Source organism: Egretta garzetta, unplaced genomic scaffold (genome assembly GCF_000687185.1).
Source record: "Egretta garzetta isolate BGI_Z169 unplaced genomic scaffold, ASM68718v1 scaffold204, whole genome shotgun sequence".
NCBI lineage: Eukaryota > Metazoa > Chordata > Aves > Pelecaniformes > Ardeidae > Egretta > Egretta garzetta.
This window is the reverse complement of record NW_009259424.1, coordinates 2,706,763-2,727,118: the sequence shown is the minus strand read 5'-3', so window position 1 is coordinate 2,727,118 and position 20,356 is coordinate 2,706,763. Positions and strand designations below refer to the sequence as shown.

Genomic DNA, 20,356 nt, shown 5'->3' with positions numbered 1-20,356 from the left:
AGGGAAGGTGCCAACCTCCAATATAAGAATTTCCATTTTTTTCATACTATCCAGTGTCATGTATTTCACTTGCTTCCCTATAAATCTCTTCTCTTACCTAAGTCTAGTTCCTGTGGACTGGAAGAGCACAACTTTTTCCAAAGATGCCAAACCATCAGAGAGGAGGGGAGAAAACCCCAACCAAACAAAAAAACCCCTAAACTACAAAGTGGATTTGGATACACTAATTGTTAGGCTTATTTATCTGCTATCAATGACTTAAGTACAAGACATTTTCCTTCGTTCAGTATATCATGGCTTGCTATTTTTTGTTAAATTTATTTTTCTTTAGTTAAGGCTTTTCATTAGAATTTGCTATAGTTCTTGGATGTTGATTTGTCATTAGTTGTCCATTAGTTGTATACTTGAGCATCCAGTCTTAGTTACAGGAAAGCATGGATACTGTCCTGATTTCCTGGGGAGCCAATCTAACAAAAAACAAAAATCCTTAGTAGTTTTGCAGTATCCTAGTGTCTCCATTTCTCTGTCAACGTGTAGCACATCAACTGCACTTAATCACTTGTATTGATGGCTTTCAGTTTCAGTTATTGTTTATATATTTGACTATTTGCTTAGCCTTCGTAATTAGGGGTGGCATGCAATACTTTGTTGTATTCTGCTGACTTCAATTACATTCTTTTTCTACCTTCTGAAAGATACATTTACCTCAAAATAATATTTTATCTTTCTGTATCTGGGTCTTAATGCCTTAAACTAATAATAATGATATTTCTTTTTCTTAAGTTTAATTATATTTTGATTTCCTTAATTCACCAATTTACTTCTGTAGATGGCACTAGACAAATACTGATTTACTTTCCAGATCTGTTTAAAAAAAACCCCATACCTATAACTACAGCGCTTTTTGTTTAATGGAAGCTTTAATTGTTGACATTCAGGTCTAATGACTTCAATAAGAAATGGACCTATCTTTTTAGAATTTGGGCTTCAGTTCTTCAGATGCACTTTTTTTTTTTGCTTTTAACTTTTTTTTTTTAATACCTTCTGTGCTATTATTGCATGCTTAAGAAATAATCATGCAGAGTCTAACCCCATCTTTCCTTCTTTTAACCTTTCTAGGGCTTGTGCTACAAAACTAACTGCTGATTTGATTTTTCCACTGAACTATCCTCAAGGTATTTGTAGTATCCAGTGATACTTCATTTAGGAATACATGGAAACAACTTTTCCAAAATCTATTGCCATAGTCTGAGTTGATAGACCGTGGGAAAGTGTTTTGGGGCAGCTCTGATACTTGAACATTCATTTTGTCTCTTCCTCTTGCCCTTTTCTTTCCCCCTTTAGTCTACTGTATGCTTTGCAATGAGAAACATCATCTAATCTTGAAGGAATGGGTCAAAGCCCTGATCCTTATGCTTTTACTAATAAGGAAGCCAGTTCTGCAACCCTACAAATAAAATATTTGCGTTGTCCTGTGGAACTTAAAACTGGTATGGACTAAGTGCAGTCCCTGCACCTGCAGGCAACCATATAGTGGCTATCTCGTCCAGCTGAATGCTTGTTTCACACATAACCTAGTGCCATAAACTGAGACATCTCAACATCCTTTAACAAATTAAAAATTTTACTGCAAAAGCATGAAGACAAGTCTCAAAAAAAAGGCCTCCTGTAAAAAAAAATGACATTAAGAGCTTTTCTGTGCTACTTACTGTAGGGGCAATTCGTACTGCCATCTGGTTTAGGCAAAAAATTCTGATCTCACATCCACTGATAACTTTAAACGTAGGTGTAGGAGCAAAAGGTATCAGCCAGACACCTATGAAGATTTTCAGTACTTGAGCAGCACAACAGCACACTGCCAACCATCAGAAGCTTAGAAGTAACACAGTAAAAATATGAGACAAATAGTATCAACCTCCAGAAGAGACTAGGAGGGAAACCTGCTCATTGAACAGAGTCTGACACCCAGGACTTCATAATGCTGCAGATTCTACTATAATACCTCAGTATCTTCCTGTAGGATATATGCTAAGGAGCCATACCATCTCTACCTTGTATTCTTCCTACAAGGTAATAGCACATTGTATGGTTTATAATAAGATACAGTCCAAAGTATGGTGAATACATACTGCCTATAAGTTTCTTGAAGTGTATGGGATCCAGCTTGAACAGTTGTTTTGATTTAAAACAGAAAGCACAGACCAGTGGCTGGAGTGAGAATAACAACAAAATGTATATTCCAAGAATCTCATATAATGGAAGCTTTTAATATTAATGCTGTAAGACATCAGTAGCAACCGTTCCAGTGCAAGCCAATCGATGGTCTACTTTGACAAACAGTTTATAAGTGAGGTGAATGCTACATCCATGTGAGGGCAAAATAACAAGCAGAATAAATATGCACTATGGAAGAGTAGGAGGAGAAAATAGAAAGTGTCTGTGAAAGTTTACCAGAGACCAAAGGATTTAAACAACATGGGCCAATGTGTTTGAGACTTAATGCCAGCCTGCACCTCTTGTTATTTTGATTGGAAAACCATTTTTTTCTGTTAACGTGCAGTAACATCCACCAAATCCAGTTTTTCTTTGAATTTTTTTTAATAAAGAATAATAATTTTTTTTTTAATTAAAAAATAAACCTGAAAGCTACTATACTTGCTCTTCCAATCTAAAATGAAAAAAAGAGAGGCAGGTATACTTAAACTAGAGAAAACAAGCTTTTAGATAATGAAAAAATGGAAGTGTCATTATACAGATGTGCCTAACACCAAGCCTATTTTTACCGCAGCAGTGGAAGTCTTGTCTTGGTTTTCCCAGTAACAACACGATCTATATGGGGCCATACATTTCAGCTAAGGGAAATGCAAGGTGTGAACCCAGAGAGGCAGCAGCATATCTTTCTGAGTAAAGTGGCTGGAGGTGCTGAGGTGATGCATCAGATACTCAGCTGAACAGCCAGATCAGTAACAGCCACCCTGGAAAAGCACAACAATGTTGTATGTAGTCACGTAACTACCAGTAAACCACAGCACAAAACTGTTCCATGTTGCACATATAACAACTTGCAGTAGCTCCCAGTCAAGAACATAATTAGCCAAGCTATGGGTGGTTGACAGAAGCATTATTTCCTCACTGGTATCTGTGCTGTTTGGGTACCTTTCTGCTGCGTCACGCTGGCATTGCGTGCATGTCATTGAGCCACGCAGTTCAGCTCTGAGTAAGCATGCCTAACAGTTTAAAGACCCAAATGAAGCCATCTCATAGAGGCCTGGGGAGGCAGCAGACTGAAGTCATAGCTGAAGCCTTTCTGCCCTGCTTGTTTGAAATTGTTGGTCCTGGAATAGTTTGTTTACTGGACCATTTGTTGTGGTGATTCAGTTGTCCTTACTGAGGGGTAGCTCAGTTGCTGTAACAGCTTGAACCACGTGGTTTAGGGCTACACATAGGAGCCCAGATTGGTTTTGTTTATTATCAGGGCAGTGGGACTGTTCTCATTTAGCTTATAACCTCCAGTTAGGAAGACTTGTGTAGTACAAGCTGCAGCACTGTATATGGGGACAAGAAAAGCACTACCAAAGGAGCTGAGAACTGTAGGTATACAAAATGGCTCTGACAAACAAGTTGAAGCATTTAGTGCTTTTACCATACTAAATGGATGAAAATGAAGAGGATGAGGTCCATTTGACTATGCATTAGGTAAAAAAAGATACCACACCTTAATGAAGTTGCAGGTGATCCTGGAAAGAGCTGCAGCTATGCGTGTATGGGGTTTTGAAGACTCCTCCTAACCTGAGCAGTGTGAATGTGAGTGAGCTGGTTTCACTCCGGATCTCTTGATTGCATTTGCATGGTGAGGAACTCAGACTAACCATTTTATCTTAAATTTGGAATAGGTTGGGAACACACATAGTCAATTAGAGCTATTCAGTGAATTAACGTTGGTTGGCTAAATAACTGGTTGGTTGCTTGTCTGCCCGTCTATTTAAATTCTAATACTATTACTTAAAGCAAGTTGAACTTCAGCATCTTTACAGCTCAACACAAAGTAAGTGAGGAGTCTGTTAATATTGGAGAATACATTCTCATGAGAGTGTCACATACTTGTTTTGCTTTATAGTTACACTAACCTGTAATTTACAGTTGAGTCATTGTTCTGTCAACCTTGCTAAGTACAGGCTTTCAAAGAAAGAAAATTGAGCTAACATGGGGCTAGTGGCATTGGTTGAGCAGCCACAAATGGGTTCTGCCATTTTTTATTTCTCCTTCAGTCAACTCTGTCTTTCTCTGCAGAACACAAGGAGTATTTTTAAGGGGGCTTGCTTCTATTAATAAAGCTACACATTACCATTTCTTTGGGCTTAGTGGCAAATATATTCCCATTATTTAGCATGGGTTATAATACAGCTCTTTATTGTTTTCACTTTCAGTGTAACTGCCTGTAAATACAAGCATTTTCCATAGTCACCCTGAGTTTTATTCATCACAGTTGCACTTTTTTTTAAAAAATTAAAATGGATGGCCATACTTTATTCTTGGACCTCTCAGGTCTAGTTTTCTATTTGTATTCCCTCTTCATTCCACTTTTCAATACATATGCAGACATATGCAGTCAAACCTTTCTAAGTTCGCTATTTTCTGGTAAGAATGGGTTTGAAAAAGACTTCTGTGTGTGTAGCACTGACAGAGTGCTTGTGGGGTGGGAGGAGCAATGGTGCACCACCTCATCCCACACTTTGTGGCCTGCTGCTGCAAACATCCACGTGGAAGATACTTAATACTCTTTTGTACAATACGGAAGCAATGCAACATGCATTTTCTGACTCTTTCTAAGAATGTATATGGGAGAAAAGAAAACAGCCCCATATCCTTTAGGAAACAAATCCCCAAACAGATTCCTTATCTCTCAAACAAATACCTTCATCTTTCCTTTCAGCAGTAAGAGAGCATAGGTATTGATCATTTCTGGCAAAGACAACTGGCTTCCACAGTCCATAGCATAAAATAGATTATGTTAGCAGCAAGCAGTGGCTTCACTTAAAACAGTTACAAACTGTTATATTAGACAGAACTACTTTACAGTTAGCTTTCCTCAGGCCCCATCATTTTAGCAGCTGGGTTTTCCTGTTTTCACTTGTAACTTTATTAGTAAGTAAGGCACTGTAATCTGTGCTTCATAATCATATTAAAATATATCACTTTCTAGGGAGTCCCTTACAACGAACAAAGGAGGCTGTAAGCTTAGCATCTTGTGCAAGGCTTTGTCCAGTGAAGAGCTGTTCCTGTTAGGGGAAGAGAGAAAAACAAAACATACACAGGACTATCTCAGCTACAGGAGAGCTTTTGCAAATTACTACTCTTAGGAAAGGGTAGTAGACTTACGCTATTTGAAAATGTGTAGTACTACATCTACCTCTTAAAAATATTGCTGGATCGAGCAGGTTTTTTTCCTGTTACCCTTCTCTCTACAAGAGCTAGCCATCAATTGGAGTTATATTGGAAAAGCAGCAGCTTTTTTTCCCCCCCCCGACCTAAGCTAGGATCACATGGTGGTAATCCTTTAAGTTGTGATGGTGCACAATCTCTAGAAAGAAAACTAGAATTTTTATTTTTTATTGTGAGGGAGTGGTAAGAAATCTATCAAGTGGGCATTATGGCTTCATTTCTTCTGGCCTGCAGTCACATCATTGTCTGGTTTATATTTGAAAAAAAGAAGTTGGGTGTTAATTTTTGGGCTATTAAAGAAAGTTCTAGGCAAAGAGAAGACCTGCATGGCTATTTTAGAGGGTTGCTTTGTTTGTTTTTTTTTTTATTCTATTGCTCAGAGATTGCATAGTCAACAGTTTGGGTTAGTCAGGTGGAAAATCAAATAGAAACATTTCTTTGAAATAGCAGTACGAACTTAAAAATGCAGATGTCATCCCTTAACATCTCATCTACAGTTGGAAAGTTTGAGGAAAGCTGTGTAGCTTACCTGCTTCTGTAGTTGATCCAGAGCACCTCAAGTGACACAACAAGGCACACACAAATCCCCTTAAAACAAAATACCTGAGAGTAACATGAGGAAGCTTTTCAGCTTGGTCATCGTTCACTCACACCTGCTTCCTCTTACGAGAGTTAAGTTGCTACACCTGTCCATTTGCCTACTGGGAATTCCTGCTCCTCTGGAGTGGGAGGGATATCTGGAAGTAAGTTGTCAAACTGCTTGCCCCCTTCAATTCCATAGCTTGTTAATAAATTATAATTATTCTTACACCACACCCTACATTTATTTCCGGCATCGCAACTGGAAGAGGAAAGAGAAATCAGATATATAAACCCACTGCAGTTAGGCAGCAGTAATCATCACAGCAGCAGGACCAAAGCCAAAGCAGTCCTGCTTGAATCTGTTTGGAACCAGCATAGCAGCTCCAGAATTGTTGGTGTAAACACCTTCCTCTAGCATGACATCAGACCAGGGATAAACTTGAGAGCCATTTTTTTTTCACTTTATGGTATAGGACCAATTCATCCATTGCCAGGTTTATAATGGGATACAGGCCACTCTGGGTTCAAAATAGATTTGCAACAATAGTTGGATGCTGTGTGCCTAAGTGTAATGGAGCGCTAAGAATAAACCAGCAGACTAGACAAGACGTAGACACTTATCCATGATACGTGGCTATTAAGCATCCAAGTACTTCTGTTACAGCTTCATCACTTGCTGCTAGGAAACAGCACCATTAATTTCTTCAAACTGCTAGTGATGAATAATGTACCACGAAAATGGGAGAAATTCCTTGGTCCTTGCACAATCAACTAATTGGAACAAACACTCACAGCGTGGAATAAATGAGTAAATATTTCCTTGTCAAGCTGGCAGGAAAACATACAAAATTAAGAATTCCCTCCTGCCCCCACCCCGTGACTGACTGCAAAACACCTAGCTTTCTCACACAAGGCTGTGCTGAAACACTGATTTCTTTTTTTCCTCTGTTGTGGTTCCTCTTGTTTCCACTGGGGAAGTCTGCTGCTGTGCATCAGAGCAAGATAGCCTGACATCTATTTATTTTGATGTAACAACAAGAAAGGCATTTTGACCTTGTAATCAGAGAATCCTAGCTTTTTTTTTTTTTTTTTTGCTAGCATCTCTGGACTGTTGTTTTCCTAATTTTATTCACGGTCTAGCCCAACTTCTTCAAACTTCTTTCAGCTTCACTGTGAGTTAATTGAGAATGGAAATAATTGCTCAACCAAATAACAACTGACTGTCCTCAAGTGTTCTGCATGTGCTTAAGTGATTTGAGTAAGATCATGCTCCAGTAGTTTAAAACGTATGAAAATAAACTTTGAAAGCAATCGGACTCAAATTCTTGTAGGTAGAAACTAATAAATGGAACCAGGCCCCTGGCGTGTTGAATTGCTTTCGTAGCTCTGCTGTCTCTAGCTTCCCTGTTTCTTTACATCTGCCCATCCAGTTTGCAGAAGCAGCTGTATCAATACTAATTTATTGAAAAATTGTTTTGCAAGGAGCTAGCTCAGGTGTTTTTATGTCCATGACATAGCTAATTTGTAACTGGATGAGCTGCCATGAATAACCGAGGAGATGGCTCTATATGAGCTGATACTGTTTGTTCATTCCCGTGGGAAATAAGTGTATCTTCCCAGCATATGTCATTTGTAGGAGTCCATAGAAAAAGGCCATAAACTAGATGATTTTCCAATAGATAAAACACTTCCTCTTCTGAGATTATTTAACCTCAGGGCAGAAAAAACAGGGAATGCTGACAATGCTATGAGGATTGAATGAAGATGAGGAAGAAGAATATAACTGAAATAGTCGTTGTGAAGAATCAAGGAGGGGTTTTCGTGTGGGTTTGGGGTTTTTTATTTTTGTTTTTTTTTAGAAACACTCCATATTAGCATATGAAATCAGTTTTAGAAAATGCAGTGATATAACTGCTAGGGATTGCTTAAGAACAGCTGTTGCCCAAAGGAGTGTTTTCTGTAGAAGTCATTCCTCTTCTGTGGTGTCAGAGCTGCTAAAATTCTGGTAGAAAGTGGAACTTACTGTAACACTGTAGGTGATATGTCAATTTGGAGGACAAGGATGACTAAGAAACCGATCTGCACTTTGGAACTTATTTTTAAAATGGATGTTTGTATAAGTATCATGTTAGTCCTGACAGAATCATGTTACCATCCTGTTTGGATTGTCTGACCTTCGATGCTTCTTCCAAGACTGCAGGAGACAGAGAAAAGCGTAATTCCATAAGGCCTGTAGGGAACCAGCTGTTCTAACATCTTGGGATATGGACAAATGCTCTCATTTTTCTGTTGATTCTGGAACATGCTTGAAGTGAGTCGGTGACTTATATTCACCAAACGTCTGAAGTCTGATATGTTTTATGTCTTTCTTTGGGTAAAGGGAGGGAATAGAGAATTTGTATGGGTCCGTTCACTTCAAACTCAACATGTAGTAAAGCAGTCATGAGTAGTCTGTGTTACTGACAGCCTTGCCAGTTAGCGGTTGTAGCCTTTCATATTACATAGCTTGTCTTGGAGGAAGGACCGTAAAATTCATGTCTTGTAGTAACAACAAAAAGACTTGTTCTCATGAATGTTGCAGTGCTGGTTATACAATACTGTTTCTCACTGAGCATATGCAAATACTTGCATCAATCGCTTGCTTTCAGCAACATCCTTAGTCTATCTTAGTGGTTTATATTACTGGCTTACAAATGGTAGTATAGACTTAACTGTTGTACAGCAACAACGTGACTTTGATATCTTTAACTATGGCTGTGCTGCTTCCATTAATTGGTGTAAGCTGCAAACAAAAAACCCCAAGATCTTTTGCAATTTCTTCACCCAAGGGGCAAAGCCTCTTGGCCATGTGGCAGCAGAAAATATCAAACCAGCTGTAACATAATTCAAATAATTTGCTTTCTGCCAGGTAAATTGGTCCTAAATACTTACAGCTTCTCATAGCTTCTTATGGCCTTACTGGTCTTTTTACATGACTACAGTGAACGCCTGCCTATAAAGGAGAACATGCACTTTCTGAGGAACAGCTTCAGAAGTATTTTGTTGTGTACATGCCATCTTTGCTGCATTAACAAACTTCAGTTCTTACCTGTACAGTACAGATTTTTGTAAGGTAGCATTAAAAGAGAAATCAAATTATAAAGCTTGGAATGGAGTGGGAGCCTAAAAGCCTGAGAACTGGAATCAGTACAGTTTCTTAGATGTACTTATTATTTTTAAAACAGGTATTACTATGTGTCGGTTAACCCTCATTGATGTAATGCTCTTTTTACTTTAAGGCTCACCAGCAGAGCAGAAAAGCAGACCGTTTGTTGGCAGCAGGGAAATATGAAGAAGCAATTTCTTGTCACAAAAAAGCTGCTGGTGAGTAGCTCTTTTTCACATTCCAGCTTTTAAAAGCAGTTTCTAGATTTGCATGCCTCATGTAAGTAGGATACCTAGTTACTTGCAAAATACTCTTTTTATTCTTAAAATGTGAATCTGTTTTTCAGTCCAGATCAAGCACCCTTTTGGAAACTTTTTCTCTAATATGAGCATCTAAACCCAGATGTTTCCAAAGTGTTTTGATTAGGGGTGGCTATCACTGTGAAGGCAGTTCTTGACTCAAGATGAAGCCAACACCTTGTGTCATGCACAAACTGCAGTTGGGGACCTGCTGTAAGCCAGTTTCACTCTGCTTTCATAGCTGAAGTCACCTGCTTTCTCAGTTGATAAAGGAAACATTTAGACAAGTGTTTGCTTACAAAAGTTTACTTACTTCCTTTTCCTAATGTCTGAATCAAGACAGCTAAGACCAGGTGATGAGCTCAGCTTTCACAGAACTCAAGCAAGATTGCATTGCAGGCCTTGATGCTGCAATCGACAGCCTCTCCTAAGTCAGACTTTGTGCATTTACCTGTCCATTTAACTAGTAACACTTACTTATTTGTGTTGGAGTCTGCCAGCTGGCTGACAGTGCAGCAACTGCTTGGCAAAAGAAGAAAGAGGAGGTCTTAATTGATGCAACAAGTAGGACATTTCCAGTGACAGTGCTTGTGTGGAGACAAAATAAGTGGCTACTCCGAACATGATAACCTAGATACCAGCCATTCTCACTTCCCATTCATAAATCCTAGAAAACCCCATAAAATGAGAAGCTGATAGTTTCTTTGGTATTTAGGAATACTCAGAGCAACAAGGGATAGCACTTATGTTCTAATACGCAGACTTTTCTTTTTGGTTTTCTTCACTTATTACCAAGACAAAACCCAGAAATGCATTGAATGTTTATTGCTTTTCTCTATCTGATGATTCTATGCTATTACCTTACATCCTTCCAAATTTGGTTAAGAATTTCTTATATCTTGTCATTTTCAGCACTAGCAAGGTATGCTCAAAGTCTGAAGTGCTGCTCTGGCTGTAAGCCAGCACTTTTACTTGTTTGGAGGGGACACTGACAAAAAAAAGCAGGCAACTATGGACTATATAATTAAAAAGCATGACTTCATAATACTGGTGTGCCACAGGCGAGAGGATTTTACTTACCACATTTTGTCTTAAAATGCTTGTGTGTTAAAAGTCTGGTCCTTAGCTGTGTTTCTTCCCTTCACGGGAAAGTTTTTCTTCTGGGACTTTCTGGAAATGTCTGCTGTCCTCCTCTGAAAAACAAATTGGAAGAACTTGAGCCAACAGGATGCCATGGCAAGGGTGTAGCATGTATTACACAATCTTACAGTAATTTTTTCAGACTTTTGAAAAACAGCAGGTGTTTCCAGCCACTGTAACTTGGTAAGTACTTTGCCTCTGGACTGCTGCTTTTATGTGGTGATTCAGAACACAGAAGGTCTGAAGCCTTTTCTTAGCTTTTATGGAAACGTTCAGGTTTTGTAACCCTGTTCTAAGTGTTTATCAATTTTCTCTTCCGCAGCATACCTTACAGATGCCATGAAGCTGACCCAGTCAGAGCAGGTGAGACCAAAGTGCAGCAGACTCCAGAATCAGCCATAGCTCTGTTGTGTGCCTGAATGTCATATTGTGCCCTGACTGATTGTACCCCTCTTGGGCGTTAGCCTCTGCATAGTTTTCTGAACCCATGACAACTGCACCAGCAGTTTTAGAAGTGCAGTTATGCTAGTCTTCCTTGGAAGTTTTTCCAAGTTTACATGGAGCAGGGACAGCAGAACTACTAACCCATCCAAGGTTTCTCCAACAACAGTTTCTAGTCTGCAAGGCATCTTCAAGTAGGTGATAAAACTAGTTTCATATTTAACTTCTGCTGTGAGGCACTTGAGCTGTTTTGCTGAGACACAAAGCTGAGCTTCTCATCTACAATCTGTAATTTTGGTTTTATTCATCCTGACTGGGGGATCTCCAGAACAACAGCCCTACACCTTTCCGTATTCATTGCACAAATCTATCTGAGAATGGAGTAGTGTAATCTGCTCAGCGCTTTCATAGCAGCAGGCTTTGAGTTTAGTTAATATTACCAAAGCAAATAACCCTTGGAGATCAGACATCTGTCTTTCCTCCAAAGGGTCATTCTTACAGAAAAATGATAGCCTCTTACCCAGGTGGTTCCTGTGAGTTATTAACCTCCACACCACTCCCTTCATTAAATATGGCTGAATCATTTGGGACCATATCTGGCCTTGGAGCACTTTTCTGCCTAGTGTTGAGGGTTATTAATACGTCTACGCAGATACCATCACAGAGGCATACCAATAGTTTGTATTAGCTAAAGTGTGGCTGTGCATGCCAAGTGAATCTCTTTCTTCTTGGTGTTGGTCATAGGTCAGTTAAACTCCTGGTGCCTCCACTTCGAAGTATTATCATAGCCTGGTCAGTGACTTAAAACCAACCAACCAACCAAAAAGACCTGATGTTAACTGACTCCTTCGCAATACTAGTAGTTATGATAAATTTGGGTGAGACTGTTGCATTGTACAAGCAGAGATCCCTTCTTGTTGGATTTAGTATCTGAATAACAAAAGCTCCTCCCCTTCCCTCTGGCATGCTGTGATGCTGTTTATGTAAATATTTACATGCATGTAACTTTACTTGCATGAATATTCAGGTAGGATTAGGGATCACCAATTAAATTGTTTAATCTTGTTCTTACTCAGGCTCAGCTATCACTGGAATTACAAAGGGATAGTCACATGAAACAGTTACTGCTCATCCAGGAGAGGTGGAAAAGGGCAAAGAGGGAGGAAAAGCTGAAAGCCCAGCAGAATGCTGACAAGGAAATAGCTGCACATCTTCAGACTTCTTATAAGCCATCTGCTGAAGACTCTGATGATCAAAACGTATTGGTTCCTGTTACTCAGAAATACAGCCCTTCCACAGAGAAACATCCGCAGGATATTCAGGGTGTCTTTGACAGGGACCCGGATACACTATTATTTCTGTTTCAGAGAAAAAAGGAGCCGGTAGAAGCATGTATTGGGAGCAAAGCTCCAAAAGATGACAAAACAATAATAGAAGAGCAGGCAACCAAAATTGCAGATTTGAAACAGCATATAGAAATTCTTATAGCTGAAAATGAGAGATTAAGGAGAGAAAATAAGCAGTTAAAAGCAGAAAGAGCTAGACTCCAAAAATCCCCAGTAGACAAGGAGTTGGATGTAGATGCTGACTTTGTCGAGAAGTCAGAGTTGTGGGGTCTGCAGCAACACTCGGAAACTACTTCTTCAGCTGCAACTTGGCAGAAGTTTGCAACAACTGCTGGGAAGGCAAAGGACATTCCAATACCCAGCCTTCCCCCCCTGGACATCCCGTCCCCTGAACTCCCTCTGCTGGAACTCTCCGAAGATATTCTGAAAGGACTGATGAATAGTTAAAAACCAAGAAGAGTGCTCAGTGTAGTTACCCAAACTTCAGAAAAGGGAAAACCGCCGGGACAATGGCGATCTGAGGGCAGAAACATCTAACACAATCCTACTGTTGGAGAAAAGGCATTAAAGCAACTTTGTTACTGTGAAATACACACCATATCTGATCTACTTCATAAAAGTTAAAGGTACCATAACCGGTATAAGATGGCAACCTCTTTAGTCTTTCTCCCAATGTTTCAAACCAAATGACTGCCTGGAGAATGTTTCAAGTAACACAATCCTTCAGGGTTTTAAAGTACGCTATATGTAATAGTAATCTACAATGCCATAAATGATGGTGCAGAACCTAACTGTTACGGTTGCCAGTTGGCTACCACTTCATATTGAAAAATGCTTTCTAGCATGAATTTAAACTGTGCATTTCATTATGCATAATTTTGTTAATTCAAATACAGTGCAATTTATACACCTCCTAGATGGATTTATGTGCCACGCTCTATGCCACTCCTGACCACGTTAACCTCAAGTCAGGAGAGATTTTAATTTCCATTCTATGAAGGAAGCAACTTACTAGTTCTGTTGATGAGTTTTTTTGGGTTATCTGTTTACATAACTAATCAGGGTGCATTGAATCTAGCTATTGGTTTCTATATGAAGTGACATTGTTTAAAAAAAGAAAAATCTATACTTAAAGAAAAATACCCTTTTTGTTTTCAGTGATGCATGAATGGAAGTAATTCTGGCTGGCAGTATTTGATTGAAAAAGAAATTGTTTACAGCTTAACCTGATTCAAAAAGGATATGAAAATAAAAACCAAGGTGTTTTGACACCAAACATGTTAAATCTCTACAAATGTTGCAGAGTATACAAAATAAATTAAGATTTATACTAACAGCGTCAGTACACACATACAGCTGAACTTCTGTGTTCATCATCCAGCAAATATGGGAAAGCTGGGATGAATTCAGAGGGCCCTGCCTATACGTGAAGTGACTTGGCTAATAGCTGGCTTCTGACACCTACAGAGCGCCAAAGCATCAGAGGAAGCAGCATGAAGCGTTTGCCTGGGGACAGGCTACCCGGAGCCAAGCGAACCGCGCCACCAGAGCTGTGCACACCGTTCAGGGTATTGGTTTCTGACACGCTCAGCTGGTGCCCTGCCCCGGAGCGTTAGCCAGCCCTCCCCCTGCACTGGGGTGGTACCTGAATCCAGGCTTTCCGAGGGGGAGGGTGTTGCAATGTGTTGTGGAGGCATTAGTTAACTTTAGGGGTTACTGATTAATGAAAAGCGTTAAGTGTTGCAAGCTATCCCAATTTAAGTTATTCTTGTGCTGTTATAAGGTAAACTTGCTTTCTAAGGGTACATTTTTCTTCCAGAATAGACTTGGAAGTGTAGGAAGAACATTTTACTGCGGTGCAAATTCGCCCCTTACCTCTGTATACCTGGTGTCTCCTGTGCTTGCTGGAAGGAGGGTAGGGACTGGAGGCTAGAAAAAGCCTATGGAAACAAAGGTAAGACGAGTTTGTTAGAGGAGGTCCCTTGTGCTGAATTGTAGCCAGAAACTAATCTTGCTGGGGAAATAAAAGTTATTTTTCAGTTGGAGCAGTTCAGCACATGGCCCCACAGAACAGCTGTGATGAGGTAACCTGTTCCAGGTCAGCCCCAGTACACTGCTCCCAAAAAAGGGCAAGTTACATCCTCCACCATCACCTGCCTGGCTGGCTGTTACAGGTAACGAGGCAGTGGAGCGTAATGTTTCTATTCATGTGAGTAAAGCAAAAAAAAAAAGGTATGTGCTCACAGTAGGAAATGAAATTATTTGTGCGCCTATCTCATGTCACTGCCAGGGATGATAGCCCAGGGCTGTTAGCTAGAGACACATTTCAGCTGTCTCTGCGAACAGCAGCTGTAGGAGAAGGAAGCAATTTTTAGCCTGGCTACCTCTGCTGAAGAGTCAGGATTCTTCAGAGGGGTAGTAGGGGAATTACAAGCTCTATCTTCTGTTTTTAAGACTAAACTGTCCCTTCATATATAGCTGCATAAACAAAACACCAGATCCAAAGGAGGCCGCTTCTCTGTAGGGAGATAGCCAAGTAGGGGCAATACTCCACGCTGCTACTTTTGAAAGTGGTGGTAAAATTTTTCTCTCTCCTGCAACGCAAGTGTTTTTTCTTGCAGTCTGCTTACTCAACACATGATGGCTGCTGAAATCAAACTCCAGGCAGCATGGCTCAGCATGAGAGTTTTCCACTCCCATGAGTGATGCAGAGGAGAATGGGTGCAACATTCCCTTTAATAGGATAGGAGTGCTGAGCTGCAGCCCAAGCACTGCTAGTATTACACAAGCCCCATGAAGGTGATGTGGAAAGCTGAGTATTTTTCTGTGTAATACAGAGCCTGTCCTAGAGCTGGAGCAGGTGATGCCAGTAAAGAGTCAGACCACGTCCTGGTGAACAATGCAGGTGCTCCTGCTGGAAGGAGAGCCCTGGCACCACCAGCCTCTTCTTTCCCTCCCTTCCACACAGCAGCACAGCCCACCAGCCATGAAGCCTACAGCAAGACAGGCATGTGGGAGCAGATAGGGTCACCCCTTTCGGCAGCAATGTGGGACACCCTACAGCTGAGAATCCATTGAATAATGACTTTTCTGTATAGAAGCTAAGTGTATGAAATAAGATGAAATATTTTAATTTCTCCAAGAAAGGAATTCTTCAGTCTGAATTCAGAGCTAAGTGATTACACAGTCCATCTAAAGAACTAAAGGTTGTATAGAGAATACTCACCACTAGAGGACAAGTTTTATATAGTGGTGAATCTAAGGAAAGTCTTCTCCAGTGTCTGTCAGCAATTAGTTTATCCCCCAACAATTCAAAACAGTTTTAAATTATTATTGCCTTTCAGCTCGTTTGAGTTCTGGCATCATGAAATGATAAAAAGAAACAGTTTTCCCTCCCTATGCCTCCAGGTTAGTTGGCATTATTGTTTCTGCACCTCTTCCATGCTCCCTTCCTCCCACTGACAGCAATCTTCTCCCTTCTCCCTGATGGAGGTACCAGCCCCGCGGGAGGCAGAGCACCCACCCGACTGCCGCTTTCCCCTGGGTTGCCCGGACCACCGCCTGGTGGAACCCCCTGCCCTGTTCGGCTCCTGCTCCAGCACCACCCCCTCCCTCTGCTGACAGTGTCGTGTTCCTGCCATCATCACAGCAACCAGCTTATCCCCCACAGCCTTTCCAGGATAACAAAAAGGCGCAGTATCTGAATATTATGCAGAAAGGAACCAATTTTGCAGGAACAACAAAGTGGTGAGTTCTTGGTGGTCACACAGCGTAACCAAAGCCTGGCACACAGCACGTGGAAAGATTCCCATGGGCGGGGAGTCTGATCTGCACTGTTTTATACTGGACAGAACTAAAAACTTCTGTGGTCCATTATTTCAAAGTGTCTCACCAAGAACCAATTTTAAACATGTGTCCAGACACTGACTTCTATTCATAGACTTTGCTTTACCACAGAGACCGCTCTTGTCTTGGAACACAGAAACATTATCCCTGTTGAATATAGCCAACATATGCTTTGCAAAAAGAAATTGCAATTACCCAGTCTCTGGCTGTATCTCTGCAGAAGGATAAACCAAGGAAAGGCAACTGGGAAGCAACGTGGAGTCTCCTGAGAATAAAATCTGCAGACTGCACCACCAGTTGCTACTTACAGTGACAGCTAAAACCAAAATATAGAAGTGTTGGGTTTTACATTTTGGTTTTATATAAAGGGAAAAGAGGATCTTGTGACCTCTTCCTCTGAGAGTGTTTCCATTTTCAGGAGCTCTGGCCTTGAACTCCTTCCCACTCTCCTGCCAGCAGCAGCTCTTCAGCCATCGGCAGTTCCTGTTGAACTTCTTTCAGTGGTGGGGACTACACCTCATCCAGGCTCCCTTTCCCACGGAAGGTTGGCCCAGGTGATCTTTTGAGGTCCCTTCCAACCTGGGCTGTTGTATGGCACTGCGAAAGCAGGCTTGCTGGCAAAAGAGAAGGAGAAAGACAAGCACAGCCCCAACAGCTGATAAAATCCCTTACTGAATTGGACTAAAAATACAGCGGGAAACAAAATCAATCGGTCAAAGTCTTCACAAGTAATCAGAGTGGTAGTGTGGCTGCCACAAGTCGGGTATAGGCTGGACAGTATTTGCCAGACCTCTCTGCCTGAGTATGCAGCCCGCGGAGTTCAACTGTATGAAAAGATGTTCATTGCTCCCTAAAGACTCAGTGCTACGTCCAGCTTTTCCTCCACCTCTTCTCTCCCATGTCCATTTTACCAGGAGTAACCTAAACTTACCCAGGCTTTTTGTCTTGTAATCACTTGAAGTGTTCCCTCAGGCCCATTTGCTACAGGAGTTAAGGTATTATCGACATCAAACAATATGAAATCCTTAGAGCTGTGAAAATACAGGATTTCCTGCCTCTCAGAACTGCTAAACCCTATTCTTTAATTCCACTAAGGAAGCACAGGGCTACAATAAAACCACATGCCCAGGGACTGGAAAAAGAAACAGGCATCTGTGTCAAGAATATATTGTATTAGTGTGGTTGGGAGGGACCAGAAATGTTTGCTTTGAAACATAACAGTAAAAAATCCCTCAGTCTACCACTTAGCTTTAGAAAGACCCATGTTCAAAATGCAACTGTTTGCACGCAACACATCAGGTAAAATTTGTCTTCGATTGGCTGTGAGGCAAGATTTTCCTACCAGCTATATATAGATCGCAACTTCCTTTTCAAAACCTGCGAGACCAAATGAAAGCAGTGCAGAGGTTGGATTGTGTGTGCTGCCACCGCTACAGATCATTTGCTCCTCGCTCAGAGTTTCCTAGGTCGCCCTGCTGAGATGGAAAGAAAGGGACGTGGCGGTGGACGCTGCATCCAAGAAGCCCCCATGCCACCGAGTGCTCCTCTGCCCTCCTGGGGCACGCGTATCATGGGAACGCAAAGGCAGAGAAGGAAAAGCGGCCCTCCTGCTAACAAAGCGCGAGTCAAAAGGTGGAAGGCAGGAGCACAGCAGAGAGCTGACATTGTCTGAGGCAGAGCCGGGGGTTAGGAGGGGAAAGCAGCGCGAAGCCGTACTCCGGGAGACTCAACAGGGAGAGGCAGCTCGTCCAGCACGGATGTGGGGGAGAGCACAAACATCCTGCTCAGGAAAGCAGCCCAACAGGGCGATGGTGGCTGTGGAAGGAGGAAGGAAGGGAAATTCCCAGTTAGGGGTGCAGGGCAGGGAAGGCCGTCAGCTGTGAGAGCAGGAGAGGGCTTGACAGGATGTCACGGGAGAGGGTACGAACAAAATTACCACCTACCGAAGAGGTCAGGGAGCATGAGAACGTAGTGCTGATCCGATGGGGGTTCGGTTTACACACACAGAGCTGAGCAATTTCCATGAAGCTGGAAGAGTACAATAAATAGCTTTTAATATCCCCCTACGCCTGACCTGCCTAATGGGGACCAGGGTTTCACTGCCGGCATGTCCAGCAGTCCCACAACTCCTGTGTCAGCTAAACCATATATGCAGTCATGCATCCGTGCTGAAATACTTCAGGTCATAGCAGCCCCGCTTTATTCCTTGCTAATTACTTACTCTTCCTTAGTTACCCCTGCAGTTACAACAGGAAGAAAATTGCCATGGCCACTTCCTGTAGGGCAGCGCAGTGGATGGAGGTGGTGACAAGGAGCTGGGAAGGGGTGGGTGAGGGAGGGAGGGAGGGAGTGTGGGGGGAGCAGGGCTTGCAGTTTTGATGACTTTGAGATGTGAGATTTCAAAGGACAGAAAAAAAAAAAAAGTTTCACGGAGAGCATAGCAGGTCAAGACAGGGCTCGGTCTCAATGGGAAGGTGGCGAAAGACGACACAGTACTTCATATTCTTGTTCTAGGAGTTGACAGCGTTCCTGTGCTCAGCTTCAGCTGATCTCGTTGAATACTTTTGGCTACATTAAAATAGTTGAGAATGTTGACCAGAAAACCTCCTGAAGAGTCTTTAGGAAAGGAAGAGGGGAAAAAACATGCCCAGTAATGCTTTGCAGAACACGGAAATGGTTGAGAGGGAAAAACTAACCTGAAGACGGAAAGACGGAACAGCTCCCCACAAACCCCTCTGTAGTCTCAGGCATCGGCTAGGGCAATCTCGGGTCGGACTGGCAGCGAGCACAACGCCAGCCCGGCTTCCTGCTCCGGTTTCCTGTAGGGGAGCGGGGAGCTCCGCTTCGTTGTGACAGAGCCAAAAATCTTAAGATACTAAATAAGCCGAATTTGGTACACTAAGTACTTTGAAAACCCAGAATTTTTGGCCTCTTGTAAGTGGTATTTGGAGCAGCTGTTACCTTTAACAAATTCTTGCGGCCTGCGCCTCGCAGAGCCTTTTTGAGTTGACGGCAGTAAATGTTTTACAGCGCTCCCCGTCGCGCTCAGCTTGTGCCACGTTTTCCTCGTTCATTCGCTTTTGGCTTCTTCCCCTCCCGTTAGTTACTGGGAAACACCGACATTGTTGTGGGCAGTCGATGAGGCCGTCCCATCCACACCCGCAGCAATTCCCAAAGCAATTTGCAAAATGCATCAGGTTATGTTTTTATGCATTGCAAACCCATCAGATGTACCGATTAACCCCAAAATTTTAAAACTATCCAGCTGGTATAACTACCATATCAATTTACTATAGATAAACTCCACTAAACAAGTCGAGTGGAGGGTTAAACGCTGTTGTGACTACAGTGAAATCCTATTTATGCAGCTCAAACTGATTTATCAATTTATCTTTGCTATGGAAACAACAAAGATCTACTTACCCCGCTGACCATGCAGGACACCGTGCAACGTCACAGCTTCAGCCCGTCAGTCTTGCCTCTCCAAAATGAGACTTTGTGTCTTAAAATCCCGTCAATCTCTCGGGCTTTTCTTTGGGAGGGGTTCTTGCTGCTTCACCATCCGTTTCACGCACACGTTTGTGCAGATTAACAACTTTGCCATACGCTTAAGGATTCATCAGCAAAGGTGGCAGGAAAAAGGTCACAAAGGAAGAACTTTAATATTCACACTTGGAAATACCAATTTGCCTCTGTTCAGCGACTCACTCAGTTACCCCCTGAGGCGGCAAGACCTTCCTCATCCTCACAGACCGAGGCAGGGATCCCCTGGGGTCTGTAAGTGCTGTGGGGTGGCAGGGGCAGCTGTCAGCGACCCACGAGGGCCCAGGCGGGTACCAGAGCTGGGGCCCAGGAGCACCGGGCCCCGTCTGCTGCGCAGTTACTGACCCTAAAGCACTGGAACCCTTCGAGAAGGGGTGGAGCAGGAGGCCCGAGGTGTTGGCCAGGACAGAGCAACAGGACAGATGGTAACCCATGGGAAACCAACCCACGCCCTTCCATTCCCCCACCGGACACCCCAGCCCAAGGAGCGAGCCGGGACAACAGCCTCGGCCCAGGCCCAAACAACTCCTCTTCGTGTAAAGAAACAAGGGGGTGGGGTGGGGGGGGGGTGA

At 42.2% G+C, this 20,356-nt stretch overlaps 1 protein-coding gene across 6 annotated transcripts; it reads left to right on the top strand.

The window, feature by feature from the left end:
- Window positions 1–1,315: 1,315 nt before the first annotated feature.
- Window positions 1,316–18,555, top strand: NRBF2 (nuclear receptor binding factor 2). 6 transcript variants are annotated; one of them, XR_004841737.1, is made up of 6 exons: window positions 1,316–2,070; window positions 9,303–9,387; window positions 10,931–10,971; window positions 12,126–13,021; window positions 13,863–13,963; window positions 14,215–18,555. XR_004841737.1 is itself a non-coding variant. In XM_035892561.1 (4 exons), exons 1-4 carry the CDS (start codon window positions 2,026–2,028, stop codon window positions 12,840–12,842), a joined length of 888 nt encoding a protein of 295 aa, XP_035748454.1. In that variant the 5' UTR covers window positions 1,316–2,025; the 3' UTR covers window positions 12,843–13,749. The 6 variants fall into 6 exon arrangements, 1 of the variants encoding a protein (XP_035748454.1); XR_004841739.1 differs by having other exon boundaries at window positions 13,863–14,349; window positions 15,233–18,555; XR_004841738.1 differs by having other exon boundaries at window positions 13,863–16,142; window positions 16,660–18,555.
- The last annotated feature ends 1,801 nt before the right edge of the window (window positions 18,556–20,356 follow it).

What these genes read in the sequence shown, in the direction of transcription:
- NRBF2 (XM_035892561.1), top strand. Translation starts at nt 2,026, where the DNA reads ATGCTAAGGAGCCATACCATCTCTACCTTGTATTCTTCCTACAAG. An exon ending in TTGTCACAAAAAAGCTGCTG is followed by an intron (nt 9,388 to 10,930) that starts GTGAGTAGCTCT and finishes TCTCTTCCGCAG; the next exon opens with CATACCTTACAGATGCCATG. An exon ending in AGCTGACCCAGTCAGAGCAG is followed by an intron (nt 10,972 to 12,125) that starts GTGAGACCAAAG and finishes GTTCTTACTCAG; the next exon opens with GCTCAGCTATCACTGGAATT.